Genomic DNA, 20,059 nt, shown 5'->3' with positions numbered 1-20,059 from the left:
AGTTATTTTATGATTCTTTGGTTCATGGTGATCTTAAGTTATCCCAAAATTGGTTTGCAATCAATGATGTATCGTACATCTAGAGTGACAATAAGTTGAAGAACACAATGTGTTGGTGGTGTTCATTTCTTAGAGTAATTATTCATTTCTTTGAGATATATATTTGTAAATTTATTCTTTCTCTATTGAGTACATCAAAGTTCATTCCACAATGTGATTGCATAGGCATGAAATTGTCTATAGTGACAAAAATTGTGGTTTACTTGAGTGGATACTTTTTTACGGAAGAAATTTGAAAACCAACAACAAAAAATGAGAATATATATTCGGAGGAGTTTTTGAATTGACCATTGGTTTTTACTAATTCTTGGAGTCTACGAACAAAACTCCACTCATTGGAAATCATGATAGTACAAATAGTATGAGGTTAATCATATTGAACAACATTGGCTAACATGCCAAAATATACATAAGGTATTAGTTAGCATAACATATTTCTTTGTTGAAATGTTTGTTTTGATTTTGAAAATGCTTGAAGTGATTTTTGCTAGTGGAATCCAATCGTTAATAGCTAATGATTGAAACCAACACAATATTTAAAAACTTGTCACTATATTTGAGAGGCATTTGTGCTTGTTCAAAGTTTGTAATGAGATCAAAAGAGTGCATTTGAAAGCAAGGAAAAAGAAAAGGCAATTCTCGTTAGCTCTTCATTTAGAACATTGTTGTGGGGAAAAAAAGAAAAGAAACCCGTATGCACTAGAGAAAACAATCAACAAATCGATAATGGAAAAGAGCTTCAATCATGACATAATAGCAAACACATATTTAAGGAAGTTGATATGGGCTAGAAAGTATAGGCCAGGGTAAGGGGGTATGGACTTTAATCCGAACTGGGAAGTAGAGTGCATATACCAATGTCCGAAGGAGTGAGAGCCAATGGCATTAAACGAAACAATACACCTAGCCGTAGGATTGATTATTCACCGACCTCCACACCCACCCACAAAATGAGTTTTATTTTTGTGTGTTCATGGACAAAGAGTACGTTTCAGTTTGACTTAATCGATTTCTGCATCGGACGAAGTCCACAACAGAAAGATCCAAAAGATAAATGAACATGGACTAGTTTTTCCGAGGAGACGACCATGAAGAAGAAGAAGAAGAAGGATAAGACATATAATATGTACACGAAGAGAAAGTATCTCATTATAGACTCTTCATTTGTTTGTTTATTACATGTGAATTGAATTGACAAAGTTATTCACTTTTGGCTATGGCTTCTTCCCCAGACCTCAACGCAGAGGAGGACCTGTTTGGCAACAACAAGAAGTATGTACGAAATCCCCTCGTTCCGTTAGGTATGAAGCGACCTCTCTGCATTCTTTTTTCCATCTCTCCATTCTTTTACGTTCCACAGAGAACCCTAATCTGTTAAATATCAATGCCGTGGTAAAACACTAAATTTGAACATGTTGGTCTTGATAAAACCGTAATTTTTGGAATCATCTGTAAAATTCTGGATTGGAATCAGTTATAAAACCTAAGGAAAATCAGTGTAAATGGCGATCCAATAAGGGCTTGTCACGGTTGATCTCTTTGTAGATTTATATATTGTGTGTATACCCACACATATTTGTATGTGTGCACACAATTTTCATGAACATACACTACATGTGTATACATGTGTGCGTATTTATATGCACATTTACATACATGTGTGTATGTATGCAGGTATATGTGTCTGTGGATGTACAACAGTACTACATGTGTATACATGTGTGCGTCTTTATATGCACATTTACATACATGTGTGTATGTATGCAGGTATATGTGTATGTGGATGTACAACAGTACTACATGTGTATACATGTGTGCGTCTTTATATGCACATTTACATACATGTGTGTATGTATGCAGGTATATGTGTATGTGGATGTACAACAGTACTACATGTGTATACATGTGTGCGTTTTTATATGCACATTTATATACATGTATGTATGTATGCAGGTATATGTGTATGTGGATATACAACAGCACGTGAATCCAATTCTACAAGTTTTGCAGAGCATATTTACACGTATGAGACTTGCAAGTATATGAAACTATTTAGCTTATGAAACCATTTCTTAAAACTTTGTGTGAGTATTTGCAAACCATTTATTTACTTTTTGAGTATTCCACTACCTTTGATGAGTATTAAGGATCGATTCCATAATCCCCTGCTCATCCACTTTCTAGAGAGCTATGGCTCTTTGAAAGTTGATGCCTATATGTATGTACATACACTTGCAGAAATGTTTATGTGTGTCTTGTGGATTTTGTTTCCTTGATTATTCTCCCATTTCATGTATTGATTAATTCTGCATCCCTTGTCTTCATTTCTTCGACTACTTTCCATTCTCTATTTCATTCCTTCTCATGGGCTGTTATGTATTATGACATTGGGTAATTCTTTCAGTTTTTTCCTAACCTTCAAGAGTTTTTTCCTTTACATAATGGATTCATTTTGTTTATCCAGATGATTGGTTCTGCACCCTGCCTTGATTTTCATTGCCTAAACATAGAAAAAACTACAAAAGTTATTTCTTGCATGTTAACCTAAATTTCACTTTCAATATGTAGTATTTTTATGTGGAATTTTGACATATCCTGGTATATAGGCAATTAAAATACTTTTTGTCGTAAAGTTGTATTCAATGAGATAGCACTTCAGGTGAGCAGTTTGTCATATCCTGAACATAAGTAACAATTAAGAGACTTAAAATCAATGAGATATCATCGTAGAATTTCTATGTGCATATTTTTTTAATGACCTAAAGAAAATAGAAAGGAAGGAAGATATATCAATGTCTCTTAAGAGGCTGAAATAACCTATGAGATCAAACAAGAGAGAATCAAGAGACGTTATATGAAATGGACGCAGGTGCTTTAGCGACTTTGGGGGTCCTTGTAGGAGGACTTCTGTCATTTAGGCAAGGGAACCACAACCGTAGTCAATTGTTGATGCGGGCACGTGTTGGTTTCCAGGCTGCAACAGTTGCTTTAATGGTAGGAACAGTTTACTATCAAGGGAAAAAAGAGGAAAATAAATAAATAATTTTATTCAGTAACACTTTTATACATTGTTGGAACCTTTTCACTTCAATATCAACTTTATTTTGTTCATGGTCTAAAAACCCATGAAATAATCTTTGTTTTACTCTCAAAACTGAGAAATTTAGTTAACTTATTTTCTAAGCACCAGATGTAGTTATGTTTTAGATGAGTTGAAGACATCATACAAGGTGAGCAGTCTTTCATCTGAAGTTCTCATGTTTAGTCATGAACCGTTACCCCAAAGTGCATGATGCTTTGTGTGCTGAATTGCTTCACTTTGTCGACCTTATGCTATTGATTGACAACTCTCATCAGTTTTAAGTTATTTGTAAAAGATTAAGAATGGTTTAAGAAACATACTTTTCAGTCATTCATCAGTTTATTGTTCATTTCACCATTAGTCTCTGTGCTCTGATTCATCACCGCTTACCTTGGGAAGCATACTCTCTTTATGTCAAAGGGAATGCCAATAATTTGCTATATTTATATGTTTTAATCTGTTAATTTATATATTCCCTTCTTTTCCGTTTTGATTATTCTCCATTCTCTTAATCCCTTTTTGCAGTACCATAAAAAAACACCGCTCTGAATAATCATGAATGCACATGTACACTTATGAATTTCTATGCAACTTCGTCTGCATGCGATAGCTCACAATAAATACATATCATTCACTAGCAATAGTTATAGCTTGAAGTAAGTTGGTTTATTATAGAGAGGTGGTAATAGATTGGCCATATGAGCTTTTTGCACAAAACACTTCATTTTGCTTTCAAGGACTAGCTACCTAAATTCAATTACCTAATCTTAATTAGCACCATTTCACACTAGATTCTTGTGTTCTATGAACAAATTAAACTTCATGAAAGTCCAAGTCTACAATAGCTGATTGCCTTTTTCATAGAACGTGTTTACATGTCAAAAGGTAAATTAGTCCAATAATTGATAGATGATGAAAAGTATATGCTAGTAAACTCTAGGAAAAGAGCCATCAAATTCAAACAATCAGTTGTGTGTTTGAAAAAGTTCTACGAAATGAGTTGACCATGATAGATTACCGTGACTATAACATTAGCATCCTATACCAGAACTCGTTTATCCAAATGTGAATTCAATGCTTTTGCAGAGTTACTTAAACTTAGCATGTGATATCTTGTTTTGCAAATACACTTTAACCATGATTTACTATTAAAATCACAATATTTCCATCTTAACACCTTTACCAGAATAAATGACGAGAGAATATAACAGGGAGCTGCTTTTCCATCAGAGGAGAATTATTATCAAAGCAAACATGCACAGCAACGGTCAAGTGAAAACAAAGGACGCTTCAATAGAAGTGCAAACACTAGAACTAACTAGCTAACTAACCTGGGTTCTGTTGATCTAAAATGAAATTTAAATGGAAAAGGTTTAACACTGAATATGTTATATGCTCTTTTCCTAGAAGTAACTCAATAGATGCCGAAAAACTAAAAACAGTTCCTCATCTATCCAAAAACATTCTGAGGTTTGTGCTTAGTTCTAAGTTTCAAACTATGAACTTGTGGTGACTGTAACAGGTGTAACTCCAGCCTTCTTCCATGATACAGCTGGCATGATCTGAGCCTTATCCACCCGATCTGCATATTTAATCGCAAAGTTTAAGAGAGAATCCAACAAGGCATCAGAGAGAAGATGAGGATTCAACCCAAGTTCAGCCAATTTAGTGTGTTTTGCATTATAATAGTGTTCCTCTGCTTCTACTCTTGGATTGGGTACACTTATTGCTTTCACATCTAAGCCGAGCTTTTGGCCAGCTTGTGCCACTATCTTTGCTAGATCATTAACAGAAAACTGCTCTGTGAATTGATTAAACACCCGAAACTCTCCGTGATTTGCGGGGTTTGAAATTGCCAGCTCAATGCATTGGACAGTATCTCTGATGTCAAGATATCCTCTCGTCTGTTTTGCAAAAGAAAATAAAAAAGAGATCAGTGGGTAATACACAGCATATAGAATAAATCAAGTGCTCATTGTACATTATTAAAGGGGATCGACATGAAATTCTCATTGTTCAGCCATTGTCCCCTAAGGTATTTTCCTCCATCTTTTGATGAACTAAAGATTGTTCCTTTTCTCCTCTCTATAGGTTAGAGAGAGTCATAAAACATCTATTTCTCTCAATCAATATCACACCATGCTGTTTGAGCGAATATCACTTTATTTGTTTTTGTCAAAAATTGATGAGTTTTAATCACAATTCTTAAGTAATCTTGCACCATATACAAAAAGAATGAAAGAAACAACAAAATAATACCTGGCCTCCTTTGCCATAAACTGTCAAGGGATGGCCAACTGCTGCTTGTACACAAAACCGATTCAATGCAGTACCAAAGACACCATCATAATCCAACCTATTGATAAGCTCTTCATCCAAGTCGGTCTCAGGCGTCGAGACACCATAAACAACACCCTGATTCAAATCAGTAGCTCGGATTTTCCATGCTTTGCAAGCAAATGCTATGTTATGTGAATCATGTACTTTGCTGAGATGATAAAAAGAGCTTGCTTGCTTTGGATAAGGCAAAGTATCAGTTCGACCATTGTGTGTTATTGTGATAAATCCTTCTTCTATATCAATGTTGGGGGTGCCATATTCACCCATGGTTCCGAGCTTCACAAGATGACATTCAGGAGCAAATTCTTTGATAGCAAACAACACATTAATAGTTCCAATCACATTGTTATGTTGTGTAAAAACAGCCCGACCTCGATCCATCATCGAGTAAGGAGCCGACCTTTGCTCTCCATAATGAACCACTGAATGAGGTTCAAATGACTTGAAAGCATGCTCAAGAAACTCGAAATCGCATATATCCCCAACGAAAACAGAGAGCTCCTTCCCAGATAAATGCTTCCACTTCTTAACTCTATTTTTCAGAGAAGCAATAGGGGTTAGGGTTTGAGTACCTAATTGTTCATCGAAATGGCGGCGTATTAAACTATCCACAATCGCAACATCATAGCCAAGATTTGATAAATGAAGAGCAGTTGCCCACCCACAATACCCATCTCCGCCTATTATCATCACTTTCTTTCCATTCCCTTTGTCAGAGCTCTTTAGCGCTGCTTTGGAGGAACTTTCTTTCAAGGGAGAGACAGCCATAGCCATGGTCATAGCCACAGACTTCTTGTTTCCGCAGATCTTTCGGTGGGTTGCAGAGGTTTTCATGGGAGCTTTCACGGAAAGCTTGTGGGTGGTGTTGGAGAAGGAATTGATCCATGAAGGAAGCAGGAGCGGGGGTACTGTTGATGAAGAGGAAGAGCTCTGTACAGCAGATCTATGGCTATGGCAGCCTAGAGCCGAATCAGAGATGAGCCCGTTCATAGTTGAGACACAAGACAGTTGGGTAAAAATATCTCAAAGCTCTTAACCTTCCCCGGAGAGAGAGAGAGAGAGAGAGTCTTTATGAGTATGGATTCATTTATGGACTGGATATTCTGAATAATATCCTCAAATGTGCAATTTGCAAATGTCTCTCAATGAAATCGAAACACGAAATGGCCATGCTCATTTATATTGGACGGGGGGGGGGGGGGGGGGGGATGGTCGTGCTTCATAGGATCCGTCTCGTTGGGCCTCTATCTTAGTTCCCAACTTTTGTGTGGGATGTGTTTTCTTATTGCTTGTCACATGTTTTTGTATGGTTATGCGTTAAAGATATAGCTAACACAAGCATGTAAATAAGGAAATGGATAAGGAAATGAAGAGACAGAATCCGGATGCGATAGCATTTATTTTTGGATTTAAAGCTTGCAATGGCATAGAATCCGTTGATAAAGGCCAATACTCCGTAATCGCCTTTTACACGAGTGTTCAACAATCATCCAATTAAAGTACAAATACGACATGCAGAACATGGTTATGGTGATGAAACATGTAAGAGCTTTGCGGAGATGTAGCATAGAGGGAGACATCCAACCAAATGCTTTCAATTTTGTGGGCATCTTGAAAGTTTATGCTAGCAACACAAGAGCAATTTAGAAGGGATGTGAAATGCATGTTGAGATTGAAAGAAAGGGATTGTTGGATAAACACATTAGTCTTGGATATGCCGAATATGACCAAGATTGGCTAGAAAGATTGGCTACGGCCATTCGGCACGAGTATACAATATTCATTGTAATAGTGGACTATTTTGTATATTGCCTTTCACCACTCTAATTTTAATACCAATGGAGGATAACTTTTTATGAAAAAAAAAATGAAGAGACAAAAAAAGAAGGGTGTCAATCCACCCGACCAGCCTTAAGCGAAGGGATCGAGACAAACCCAATCGCATACCACACCGCATATGGGCCTCGAGTTGTACTTGGTATTGACACGCTCTCACCACAAGATCACATTCTCAACATAGTCAAATGATCCCCGAATGAGGTCAACTAAGCCTCACATTTATAGCCAAACCCAAGGTTGCCTAGCAATCTCACATGTGGCCCTTAAGGGCTGGCCCAATCCCTAGGATTAAAAGAATCATCCCTTCTTTACATTCTCAATTACCTACACACATTTATCCTTGTGTGTAAAATATTGCAGTAAAAACTACCACATTTAAGTTATGGTTATACCGATAACATTATGTGAGGCATCATCAACATGCCAAGCCAGATGTGATGCATCAACAAGCTAAGCAAGAAATGTTCCCATGATTTTTCTCCAATATCTAGGCAAGAAGTGTTGGGTACAAGATGGCAATCACATTTCAATCTTACTACAAGCTCTTTTGTTTGGAGAGTCATAGTTATAATTTAATTAAAGATGGTTGGATTGCATAAACAACACATAATTTTCCCATGTTGGATAGACAATCCATTTATCTTGCCCCTTTCCCTATGGATTTTGACACACTAAAGCACATCACTACATACCATTGGGTCTCTTGCATTAAAAGGAATCTTTCGATTTACGGATTTGTCAATATGGGTCTACCTTTTCTTTTGGTGTAAGGGAATATATGATAGATTCCTTAGCACAACAAAAATCTTCTCGGTGTGTACTTTATCCCCTTAAAAAGAACCCTCAAGCACTCTATTCCCATGTAAAAAGAATATTCTGGTAATCTACTAGATCTATGCATCAAGACTTTGCATATCATATATCATTGGAATCCCATAAAATTATATATCATTGAACGCAGTTAATTCATCAATCTAACTTCTAAGTATGCAATATCCATCAAGGCCTTATACAAGATCTGACGTTAAGATTGAAATAACCATCACTTTAGATCTCTTATCTAAAATTGGTTAGATTTGGTTAGGATTGAAATAACCATCACTTTAGATCTCTTATCTAAAATTGGTTGAAATATAGTTTTTAGTCTTGTAGTTGGAGTGAATGATTTTGTCATGGCCTTCAAGTAGTGGAGGATTATTTTGTAAATTCTTGATTGATGTAAATTGTGAGGTGTTGTAAAGTCTTGGAGAGTTGCATGCTCAGCTCATGGAGTGTATATGTACATATAGATGGACAGAATGGGTCATGGAAAGAATTTTGACAAACTAAGTTTTGTATACCATCATGAGATGGCATATCCATAAGCATCCTCACGACATCCCCTCCTTTTCACATCCCTTGTTTATATTATAAATAGTCCATGAGAAATTTGGGGGTTACCCCCAATGTGAATGCTTGTGTAATGCTGCTTTCTTTATATAGAAGTAATAGACAAACTTTTTATGTTGCTTAATAAACAACACATCTAGTGAAGCCTATTAGATTTTTTCATATACAAGGAATTATTCATCAATAACCTTGTTCTTTAGATATGAATAGAGTGACAGGAAGTAGTTAGTGATAATACTCTTGTCCACACCATAATGACTTGGGTATGCGATCACTTCATAATATCAAATGTGGTTAATGACCATGCATATTACAACTCGTGGCATAAATCCAAACTAATGAAAAAGTAGTATGACAACATTTTGATCTTTCAAACTCTAGGAGATCATTCTATTAAACGGTGTAGACACCTAGAGTAAATTAAAAAGATTTTGATAGAATGAAATTATGGAGTTGTATCCACTTGAGAAATTTTCACAGAATTATTGTTAAGAAGTTGTGAGCTAAAATAGGGACAAACTACATCACTTGTATGAGTTTTTGTTTCATCTCGTTAAGGATAAGCACACCGATTCATACGTCAAGTGTTCATATGTCAAGGGCAACACGACTAGCCTTCCAGAGACCCAAACTTGCTAAATGCCAAATGGAGCCAATGAGACTTCTGTACAAGCAATAATGTTGAAAGCTCCCAAATTTTCCATCATGCATCACATGGAGAAGAACAAATAAACAAGGTTACATGTAGAACCAAATTCTACTATTGATCTTGTCCTTTTGAACTTTGAAATGGACTTGATTCCCATAGGCTATGTATAAAATGTCTTCAAAAGGATGATTGAATTTTTCCTATCTAGTATGAATTTATCTGCTGAAAGGAAAATATGAATTACAATATGGTCGGAAATTGAAATTGATTCCCATCAAATATATGTAATAAGTTTTTGGAAAATAAATAAATAAATAAATAAAATGTAATAAGGGTAGTGGAGCATTTTGGGAAACTCTACAATATAAAGGATTTTAAAGTTTCCCCAAAAAACACTCTAAGCCTCTAGAAACTTTGTGAAGGGTGTTTTCCGTTGACGTTCCGAATTTCAATCTACAAATATGAGTATTTCTTTTGTTTTGTTTTTATCTTCTTATGTAATGACATCGTCTAATTTTAAGATCGTGATGGAGAATGTCCATCGTGCAAACTTCTTTTTCTTGTTTGTTTTGGAATTGCCATTTATCATGCTTTGATATATTATTCTAAAGTTCTAGAGAAGTGTATTGCATCGAGTGTTTTCGTGCACAAGACGTGACGACATCGAAGAAGACTGGCCATGAATCATGAGTCCCATATATACATAGAGTAAAGCAACGAGGAAAATAAATTAAATGATTAAAATGTTAAAAGGTCTTTTTAAGTATTCCGAATCACCGGAAAGGGTTCGATAGCTCATCGGGATGATAAAGGAAGGTTTAAGTGTGTGGTTAGCCACCTGGAGAGGCAAAAAAAATACATGGTTAGATGAAGCTTCTTCCATGAACCTGCCACGGTGTGCCACACTAGTCTTGAATGTGCATAATTTGTTTAATACTATAGAGTGTGCGTTGTCGCTATGGCCGGCTGAAAATGGTGTTTAATACTAGATCGAGATTGGGTGGCCACTATGGGGTTGTCCGAAGAAGCTTAGAATTTACAGGTGTCTAGATCATAGACAGATCCCATGACCTATAGACCCCAAAAATTAGAGACAGATTACATGATCTCTCTCACACACACACTCAATGGCCAAGAAGCATGTGCCCACTTCTCCTCACATCCCCCACAAAATGAATATGGTTTCTGAAACCAGAATATGAAGGCCCTCGCCCCATTCCATGCAGAATCTGAAGGCCATGCATGCATAGTTCACGAGAGAGAAAATGATTCAAAGGAAGATTATTCGTAGGAAATCTTTCTGGATTTTGGCTGTGATTGCACTGTGGTGGTTCCTCTGCATTTTCCACTTCATTTCATCCAACCCTAGCCAACAGAATCAGAGAAGCTCCCCTGTCACACAACTCTCTTCAAGCATTATCCCTAAATCTGACCCTAAAGCCTGCAATGGCAAGTATATATACATCCATAGCCTTCCCACCGTGTTCAATGAGGATCTATTGTCATCCACTTGCAATGAGCTGATGTGCAATAAATACATCAATGGTGGGCTTGGACCCAAATTAGAAGAAGAAGAAGAAGAAGAAGAAGGAGAAGGAAGTGTGGGTCTTTCAAAGCATGCATGGTTCTCCACAGATGAATACGCATTGGAAGTGATCTTCCATAGCAGGATGAATCAATATGAGTGCTTGACAAATGATCCTAGCATGGCAAACCTAATATATGTGCCTTTCTATGGTGGGCTTGATATTGCTAGGAACCTTTGGGGCACTAGTGTGAGTGTGAGGGATCATTTAAGCGAGGCTTTAGGCACTTGGCTCCGGGCTCAGAAGGCATGGAGTGAGAAAGAGGGCAAAAACCATTTCCTAGTGTGTGGGAGAATGTCTTGGGACTTTAGAAGGCAGACGGACGAAGAGGGCGATTGGGGCAATAGGCTCTTCCTTGTCGACGAGGTAAAGAACATGTGGAACTTGTTGGTCGAGAAGAGTTTGTGGCACGACAATGACTTTGCCATACCTTACCCCACCAATTTCCACCCGACAACAATGGCCGAGGTCGAGAATTGGCAAGCGAGAGTGAGGAAGAAGGAGAGGTCTTCATTGATGGCATTCGTAAGATCGAGCTCCTCACCGATGGAACATGTAGGATCTATCAAGTGGGCAGTCCGAAAGCAGTGCAACTCGTCTAACCAATGCAATCTATTGGAATGTGGTCTCGAATGTGAGAGTTCCTTGACACCAATAAAGGCCTTTGAAAAGAGCGTGTTTTGTTTGTTACCCCAAGGAGAGTCATCCACATCTAGGACCATCTTCGATTCGATGCTTGCAGGGTGCATCCCCGTGTTTTTTCACCCTAACTCGGCATACATGCAATATGTGTGGCACTTGCCAAAGAACCATAGCCTCTACTCTGTCTTTATCCCTCAACACCTCGTGAAGGCCGACCGTGTTCAAATTGAGAGTGTGTTGAATGCCATCTCTCCTTCGAATGTTGCTCAAATGAGAGAGATGGTGATTAGCTTAATCCCTACCTTGATCTATGCTAATCCTAGTACCTTGCTACCTCCTGATTTTGAGGATGCCTTTGATGTGGCTGTGCGAGCGCTCCTTGCTAAGGTGCACCAACTTCCTCCAAACATTTAAAAAACGACGACAAACCAAGCATTCATTCAATCCTTCGATTGATATTTTTTGCCTCTTTGTAACTATTATATTTTCCATGCACCACACACATTATTAGATATCTTGCTCATCAATGCCAAACAACATGGCTACACATATGAATGAAATATCAAAGTTTGCAAGTGATGTATAAGGATGGCGGATCTATTATTAGCCACCAACAATGAAAAGGTATTACTAGGTATCCATGAGAATTGTTTGTTTTTCTTTTGCTACAAAATGCTAGCGTCCATGTGTCAACAAGTGTTCATTTTCCTTAGAGTTGGTACCTATTGCATCCAATGTGTTCCGACTCTAAGAAAAATCCCATAGCATTTTGCAATATTGGTGGTTTGAATCTACTTATCAAAATATGCATATACATTTAATTCCAAATTCTTGATAGTATTTTGAAATTTTGGTGGTTTGAATCTACTTATCAAGATATGCATATGCATTTAATTTCAAATTCTTGAGAGTTTTGTAGCATCATTATTCCTAATATTTCATTTTTATAGAGATCTGTGCATAACACTATGGTGTTGTTTACAAGTAGTAAAGTCTATAAACTGAATGAAATCCATCAACACAAAACTAAATTAATACACTAAGATAAGTGGGTTTCATGGTTATAAGCCTTATCCATTGAGTCATATTGAAAAGTATTTAAAACACTACAATTACGACTCAAAACTATCTGTTTTCTATAGTAAGTGGAAAAGCCAAATAAAAAAACTAGTACTATCTTACAATAATTGGTATATGTGATTCAATAACCCTCTGTATACCCTCTTTATGTTTTGTCCCAATTCCTTTGTCTTGATCTTCCAAAGAGTGGATGTGATATCCTCATACTTCGCAAGCTATAAATCTTACACGTTGGTTTGTATCTGGAAATAAAGGGATGAGATACAAAAAGTCTCATAAACCTTAATGCACTAATGTTTTTCCATATAATGATCTTATGTTGCTTACCACAATTAAGTTTGAAGGATACTGGCATAGCATACTGCAGAATGAAGACCTTCTCCACATTGATGTGTTGTGCTTTAAAGACATTTTTATAATGCTTTGATTTAATAGACTTCACTTGTGATAGAAAAAAGAATTGAAGTCCTCTCTGCCTCATACATGTCAAGATGAACCAATATAAGAAACGGAATGCGCATTTTGACAACATGGACAACTCTAACAATTGTGAGCTTTAGCCTGTTCATAACTTACATTATTCTATTACATGATACATCCATCAAATTAAGCAAATCAATCATGTTTGAAAGTTACACTGAGAATGTTCCCCCCTAATTTGGGTGGAATTGCCGAGACCTAGAGATCCTGCACAAGGTTACAAAAAAGAAGATAAAACAATGGCAAGTTTGTGGCACAACACTTAAAAGAGAGAAAGAATGAGTTAGGGTTTAGGGTTCAATCCACAGTGGCAAGTTTGTGGCACAACACTCAAAAGAGAGAAAGAATGAGATAGGGTTTACGGTTTACAGTTCACAGTAGTGCACAACTAAAAACACAACACTTTGCTAAGTTCCACTGCATGGGCATGTACCATCCTCCATTCGTGACTCTCTGGCTTAACCATGATCCACAATTGGCGACCAGATATCAGCCCACAATTATTGAGCAGCGATATGTAGTCCTTGGTCCCCATCAAATTGGCAGATAATTGGAGCTCGATAGCCCCTTCATTTTGATTTTGCCCTAATTTGTCATGCCATCTTGGGAATCAAAGCTCTGAATCAAATGCTTGAATCATCATGATCAATCACCCTCAAAATAGGGAGATCTGCAGTTGCTCAAAAACTCTGGATCTAAAATCTTTAGGCACGACACAATCCAAGCTTGTTTATCAACCTAAGAAAGGACTATGATTACTGACTGACTCCGGTTAAAGAACTTTTAACCATGCAAGCCACCCGCAGTCGAAGACGACTGGACTCTAAGCATATCGTGGATCTACTCATCAAAGAGTCTAGAATTGCTCAAAAATGTACTTCAGACCCATATTGATTTAAAAGATTCCTGAAAAATGTACTTCAGTGGTTCTAGAATCTGAAAGAAACTTATGAGAAACTTGGAGGAATATGAAAAATCAATGCCAAGACAACATAGAAGCAAGAAGGAGATACTGAAGGAGAAAATAAAAATGGGTGATGACAGCTGTGGGATTTGAACCCACGCCCTTTCGGATTGGAGCCTAAATCCAACGCCTTAGACCACTCGGCCAAACTGTCACACTTGTAATGACTTTTTATTTGATCAATTTTTACATGATTTCTGATGCAGCTCATTTGATTGGCTTTCCCTTTCATACACCAATCAATGTATTATTGTTTACCAAAATGATTATACATTATGAGTATGGTTTATGTCCAACGAAGATGATTCGTGCAATTGGGCAATCAACTGCCTATAATTTTCAAGGAAAAATGTGATATTTGTTCTTGCTTGAAGGAATTCAAATGTTTTTGCTAGCATATACGCGTGTAAAACCCTCATTACCACAGACCACCCTCGGGCCTCTATAACATGAGAGATGCACAAAAAAAAGGTTAAAGAATGTGAAACAGATCAATTGGTGTGTGAATGAAAGGAAACAAAATGTCTACATGGCATAAATTCATTAGCTAGTGGAAGTGTGATGTGGGCCAAACAATTGCTACTTTGAGCAAATGAAAGTTTGCCCAAATCCACTTGTAAATATCTCACAACTAGAATTTGCCAAGCTTTCGATGATAACTATCATTGGCAAGTTCAAGGTCCAAATATCTCTAAAAGGCTCCTTATGATGAGATTCATGGTCATAATCTCATTATGAATAGACTCTCAAGTTAGTTTTCCAAACAATGATGGTCTTAATCTCATGGTGAATCGACTCTCAAAGTAGTGGTTCAAGTGACTACATTTCTCATAGTTCCCATAATGCTATTCCATTATGCATGGTGACACTTCTGTTTGTTCTGGCAGCACATTTGTAGATAGAATGAGGACCATCAATCACAATGCAAGAGGTGCACTAGTAACACAATATTATTACCATGTATACAATGTCTAAAGCACATCGCAATAGTTTCCCAAAACAATATTACTGAAGTTAGATCCGCTCTAATTCAATTACAGCATATTCAATTGTCCAACTCATTTATAAGATTCAACTCATTATTATTGAAGTTTGATCCAATATCTCAATGTCACTCTCCTCCATTAGTTTCAAACAACATAGAAATCCTAGACCTAAAAGATATGTGAAAAATCATCTTGAAATTTTGATTTCAGTTGACAATACTCGTTGACCATATATGTATCCTAATGGTCCTATTGGCAATTGCCCAAATATTAAGTAAATTAGTAAGTCAACTTGTTGCCTGCAAAATAATGTTGCCTAATTCTTTTACGTAGTAACTGCATCTTAATTTTCCCAATGCAAAGACCTATTTTAATCTCTTCCTGAAACACTTAGCTGCATGTGTTCAATGATACATTGCATGATACTACAAATGTGAATATGTACAAAGAAGAGTTGACTAATAAGTTTTGATTTGTTCTTGTTCCAAATGACATGCACAAAGATAAGAAATGGCTTATGGAAATTCTAGAAATCCAATTAGATTGAGTACAAAATTTTCCAACAGGGATCAAAGACTTCACTTTTGACTTGTCGAAATCCTTTTCAATAGACTTGTTTCCAATTCAATTGATAACTGAAAATCTCTGAAAATTCAGTATCCAGCTTTATCACTGGGATTGTGTAAAGGCATACATTAACTGAATAACTCTTTCAATCCCTCATGATCAACAACTATCCCGAAAATTTCTCCATTAATGTTTTCTTTTGTAAGATCCTTGGAACTTCTTATATCCTTGTTTGACATTGTTACGTACTCATCCAGATTATGTACATTGTCACCTGCATAAACTTGTAGGCATCAGATAAAAAAATCTTTATTATTTCTTTAGTGGACAAAAATTCAACCTACAGTGTTATACCCAGTCCATGAATGCATTCATATGGTGGTGGGGGCATAGCCCATAAACCTTCTGGTGTCTTCATATGCCGTCTATCAGATGAAAAATATCTAAGGAAGAGAGGGGCAGAAACAACTCTGTACACCCTGCAGTAAAGTGTTTTTATATCAAGTAGTTGACTTTCTATCCATTCTTACTCTTGAACGACTCTGAAATACCCTGGGTTTTGTATTTACTAATGGTATATGTATATGCACATGTGCTTAAAAGAAAATGCTTAAGTTAGATTTTACCTCTGGTAACTTGGATGCAGATCTAAGGATGGACGAAAAGACTCCTGTATGTACTTTGAAAAACTTTCTGGCATTTCAAGAGTTGTGTCTAAATCCCACACTAATGTTTCTGTGTTCGATTCTGAAAAAATCTAATAAATGCTACAAAATTTTCAATATGAGAGTATTTGTCGTCTCCACCTACTATGGAATATCATTAGAAAGAAATGGAAATGAAAGAAATTGACCAGAGTGAAGCAACAATACCTGTATGCAGATGACATGATAATCCCAGATAACGAATCCATCTTTTCCACTTAAACCAGCTTTCTGGTGCCAGATCGGAACCTATATATTGAAGAAAAATATAATTTTGCTATCAAGAAGGACAGAAAAGCCAACCAAATAACAACAGTGTTATGTCGTTGACATTTCATCAGCTTTTGCATTTGTGAATATATTGACCTATTGTACTCTTTTGAATTTACTGAAGCTTATTTTTGCACATATTGGGAGAAAACAACAGGAACGAAATTTTGCATAAATGAGTACATTTTATCTGAGATTGGTGATGGCAACTACAATTATCTGCAATAGGGTGTTTCCAATTTAAAAATTGTTGCACGTTTTGCACTTCTTTGTTGCATACGAGAACTAACCTAGGGCCCGATTTGTGATGCCTATAGATGGCAACTTCTTTTGCTCTTTTATGGAGAAACAAATACAATTTTAACATGAATCACGAGAATTTAGTTTGGGCCCTTCTGGCGCTTCTAGCAGGAGCTGAATTTCAAAGCTCCTTTTGTACTTTTGAAGAATAAATATTTGGCAATGAAAGTTTGCAGAAAACTTGTAATGAGATCTTTTATCTGTATTGGAGGTGAAAGTTCCCTGAGAGAGGAGATTTTTATCTACGATGAACCTACATTCAGATCTAATGAGCACTTCCCAGAGATTGCTTTTGTTGTTTTGCAGAGAAACTTAATGACGGTGCGGAAAACTCACAGAGGTGAGAAACTATTTGTTAAGGTGATCACATATTCTATGGCAATTGCTGAAGAGAAAATGATGGCAAAGATGTTCAAAAGAGTGTTGTTTTACACTGATTTAAAACCTCCTTTCGCAGTTTCGGGAATAAAATGAGTAAAAAGAAAATGTTCCAGATTACGCTGATTTAAAACCTCCTTTTGCAGTTTCAGGAATAAAATGAGTAAAAAGAAAATGTTCCAGATTACGCTGATTTAAAATCTCCTTCTGCAGTTTCAGGAAAAAAATGAGTAAAAAGAAAATGTTCCAGGAGAGAGCAGTAGCCAATTCCGATTGATCGCACTTCTTTTTCAGTTTCTGGGAAGAAAATGAGTAAAAAGGAAATTTTTAAGAGTGTCATTTTAAGCTGATTGAAATCATCTTTTTTGCAGTTTTGGAAAGAAAATTAATGGTGGCAAAGAATGTATTGGAAAAAGGAGTGACCATTTAGAGTTAGTCACGTCTTCTTTTGAAGTTTCTGGAGAGAAAACGGGAAGTTTGAAGCACTTGTCTTTTCAAGCTAGTGTGAAGCTTATTTTGCAGAGTGGCAATAAAATATTGCAGGAAAGAGTAACAATTTTAAAGTAATCAAATTTCTTTGACAATTTCTTGAGAGAAAGACTAAAAGACGGTAGTTTTTAAATATAAATTCAAGTTTCTTTTGCAGGTTTGCAGGTTTGGAGAAAAAAAATAATGGTGACAAAGAAAATATTGCAGGAGAGAGAGATACCTTTTTATCAGAATTGGAGATAAAGACGATGAACAGATCGGAAGCATCTATAGAAGCTTTGCCGCTTCTGCACAGCTGCTGGCAGACCAAATAAACGTTCTCTTCACTGGGAAAGAGATTAAACAAGAACAAGTGAAGAACGGAAGATGATGAGAAGAAGACATCGGTTAGGTGGTTCGGTCAGAAGAGCTACGGAAACATGAAAATAAAGGTTTCTTCAGAAGAACACGACGAGAGCAAAAATGAACGAAGCAAAGAAAAACAACCGCGTGGGAGAAGGAGAGAAGGAGAACGTGTAGTATAGAGCTGGATCAGTATCAGAAGAAGAAGAAGAAGCAGCGAAATAAGAGAAAAAAAGGGAAGAAAATGTGTACCAATAGCATGCGGTATATGCGAAATCAGAAGAAACGGAGGTCGCGAGAGAAGCAGACATTCCTTTTTTTTTAAAAAGGAATTCTATATGTTATAAAATGTGGCTGTCTGCTGCTGATCGAGAAGGATGGAGGATTCCGTGGCTCATCAGCTTAATGGAGAGAAGCGAGGTCTGTGGCTGGAGCGACCCACCTATGCAGACAGACAGAGATAGGGTTAGCTCCATGTGTGGGGGAGAGCAGAAGCAGGAGCAGGAGCGGGAGTTGGAGCCAACGCTTCCATCAGAGAGAATCGAAGAGAACTGAGATTTGACACCCCACCCATCCCGTGGATTTGGGCCTTGGCTTTGGCTTCGGATTCGGTTTCGGTTTCGGTTTCGGGCGGATAACTATGTTTACAACACGACTCGCCTTGGAACGCCTTCTCATGTTCGTGCACGTACGTATGTACCATATGCTATGTATGTAGCTGCGTATATGTACCATATGCTATGTATGCACCTACGTATGTATGTGTGTATGTATGTATTTCGTAGATAAGAGTCTGCATCTCCTTGGCTCAAACCTAAACCGAACCGTTCAATCGTTTTTAGACGGTTCGGTGGTTCGGTTCGGTTTAAGCTTCAGCATCTTTAACCAGTTTGAGCTCGGTTTGGGATGGCTTAAGTCGAACCGAACCCTATTGGTCTACACCGGTTCCCAAGCTGGTTCGGATCAAGTTTGAAACTCCCAAACCGGTTAAGGCTTAACCGGTTTGGTTTGGACTAGGCCACAAACTGGTTAAGCCAAAACCAAATTGTTGTTGATTCCTATGCGTAGAACGAATGCGCAACCTATTTTACACCTCATTCAAAAGCATATATGTGGCACTTGCCACCCATTCAATTTTATTACTCCAAAAATTATGAGGCTCGCATATTTGGAGCATTCACGTGGATGTGAACTAGGGCTCCATTCAAAAATGAATCGGCAAACACATTTGTAAGTACATATGTACACATGCACACATCAATTGGTTATGAATAAATGGGCGGACATAAAATTTCATAGCAATGTAGGAGGCCTCCCTTCTAATCAACACGACATAGAACGTAATATTCGCATTGTTTGCTCATAGAACATAAAATTCGTGTTCGTCTAGCATAACATTCATTTTCCTACGTTGGGAAACGAATGCGAATGTTATTCCAACATTCTTGCGTTTTTTTTTTTGTTTTTCCCCCATTTTTTTAATGTTTTTTTTTTTGTTTTTTCCATTTTTTAGGCTTATTTACCTCATAATAAATAGATAATCCAAAAGTATGGTATTTATCATTCTTTGAGGGTGCACGTATGGTACGTATGGTTCATACTATGGAACTTTTGCTCAAACATTCATTTTCATACGTTTGCATACAAATGTGTATGTTATGAAAACATATATATATTAACATTTTTTTTTAAATCCCACTCTTTTACCTTAAAAAAATTACCTTATACTAAATAATGGATACAAAAGTATCAAAAGTATGGTATTTGCCTACTACCATACTGCGGGAGTGTTTACCATACTTGAATGATCGAAACGTACTTGAATGCGAATGCACATATGGTTCATACTATTCTTGTATGTTCTTCTTAAGCACAAGTGGTATGCTTCAAACATATGTTTTTGTAGCATTGA

The 20,059-nt window shown here is 36.9% G+C and overlaps 4 protein-coding genes and 1 non-coding gene across 7 annotated transcripts; 2 read left to right on the top strand and 3 right to left on the bottom strand.

Moving 5' to 3' along the window:
* The first annotated feature begins 1,185 nt into the window (after positions 1-1,185).
* LOC147868419 (RING-H2 finger protein ATL48-like) lies at positions 1,186-3,479 on the top strand. The gene is made up of 2 exons (XM_087319016.1): positions 1,186-1,361; positions 2,930-3,479. The coding sequence occupies exons 1-2, from the start codon at positions 1,277-1,279 to the stop codon at positions 3,097-3,099; spliced, it is 255 nt and encodes an 84-aa protein (XP_087175142.1). The 5' UTR covers positions 1,186-1,276; the 3' UTR covers positions 3,100-3,479.
* Positions 3,480-4,525: 1,046 nt separating this feature from the next.
* Positions 4,526-6,546, bottom strand: SQD1 (sulfoquinovosyldiacylglycerol 1). The gene is made up of 2 exons (XM_087319004.1): positions 5,402-6,546; positions 4,526-5,046 (listed from the first exon to the last, which is right to left on the bottom strand). Exons 1-2 carry the CDS (start codon positions 6,470-6,472, stop codon positions 4,639-4,641), a joined length of 1,479 nt encoding a protein of 492 aa, XP_087175130.1. The 5' UTR covers positions 6,473-6,546; the 3' UTR covers positions 4,526-4,638.
* A 4,012-nt stretch (positions 6,547-10,558) lies between these two features.
* On the top strand, positions 10,559-12,228 carry LOC147868417 (xyloglucan galactosyltransferase KATAMARI1 homolog). Its single transcript, XM_087318993.1, has one exon. The coding sequence runs from the start codon at positions 10,625-10,627 to the stop codon at positions 11,999-12,001; it is 1,377 nt and encodes a 458-aa protein (XP_087175119.1). The 5' UTR covers positions 10,559-10,624; the 3' UTR covers positions 12,002-12,228.
* A 1,957-nt stretch (positions 12,229-14,185) lies between these two features.
* Positions 14,186-14,265, bottom strand: TRNAL-UAG (transfer RNA leucine (anticodon UAG)). Its single transcript has one exon. It is a non-coding gene; the product is annotated as a tRNA-Leu (tRNA).
* A 1,283-nt stretch (positions 14,266-15,548) lies between these two features.
* On the bottom strand, positions 15,549-18,664 carry LOC147868415 (amino-terminal glutamine amidohydrolase). Of its 3 annotated transcripts, none has more exons than XM_087318972.1 (6): positions 18,400-18,663; positions 18,026-18,100; positions 16,537-16,617; positions 16,291-16,421; positions 16,019-16,143; positions 15,549-15,938 (listed from the first exon to the last, which is right to left on the bottom strand). In XM_087318972.1, the coding sequence occupies exons 1-6, from the start codon at positions 18,406-18,408 to the stop codon at positions 15,793-15,795; spliced, it is 567 nt and encodes a 188-aa protein (XP_087175098.1). In that variant the 5' UTR covers positions 18,409-18,663; the 3' UTR covers positions 15,549-15,792. The 3 variants fall into 3 exon arrangements, with proteins under 3 accessions (XP_087175098.1, XP_087175090.1, XP_087175107.1); XM_087318964.1 differs by having other exon boundaries at positions 18,026-18,131; positions 18,400-18,662; XM_087318981.1 differs by having other exon boundaries at positions 15,807-15,938; positions 16,009-16,143; positions 18,026-18,131; positions 18,400-18,664.
* Positions 18,665-20,059: the final 1,395 nt, after the last annotated feature.

This window comes from Azolla caroliniana, unplaced genomic scaffold (genome assembly GCF_043228905.1).
Source record: "Azolla caroliniana isolate FFs.n. ecotype wild unplaced genomic scaffold, voAzoCaro1.0.p SCAF_1, whole genome shotgun sequence".
In the NCBI taxonomy this organism is placed as follows: Eukaryota; Viridiplantae; Streptophyta; class Polypodiopsida; order Salviniales; family Salviniaceae; genus Azolla; species Azolla caroliniana.
Note: the sequence above shows the minus strand (reverse complement) of the source record. Positions and strands in the feature narration are given on the sequence as shown.

Coding starts and splice junctions, on each gene's coding strand:
- LOC147868419 (XM_087319016.1), top strand. CDS start 1,277: ATGGCTTCTTCCCCAGACCTCAACGCAGAGGAGGACCTGTTTGGCAAC. Junction 1,362..2,929: donor AAATCCCCTCGTTCCGTTAG/GTATGAAGCGAC, acceptor AAATGGACGCAG/GTGCTTTAGCGACTTTGGGG.
- SQD1 (XM_087319004.1), bottom strand. CDS start 6,472: ATGAACGGGCTCATCTCTGATTCGGCTCTAGGCTGCCATAGCCATAGA. Junction 5,047..5,401: donor TTTATGGCAAAGGAGGCCAG/GTATTATTTTGT, acceptor TTTGCAAAACAG/ACGAGAGGATATCTTGACAT.
- LOC147868417 (XM_087318993.1), top strand. CDS start 10,625: ATGATTCAAAGGAAGATTATTCGTAGGAAATCTTTCTGGATTTTGGCT.
- LOC147868415 (XM_087318964.1), bottom strand. CDS start 18,458: ATGTCTGCTTCTCTCGCGACCTCCGTTTCTTCTGATTTCGCATATACC. Junction 16,144..16,290: donor CTGCATCCAAGTTACCAGAG/GTAAAATCTAAC, acceptor ACTTTACTGCAG/GGTGTACAGAGTTGTTTCTG. Junction 15,939..16,018: donor TGAATGCATTCATGGACTGG/GTATAACACTGT, acceptor AAGTTTATGCAG/GTGACAATGTACATAATCTG.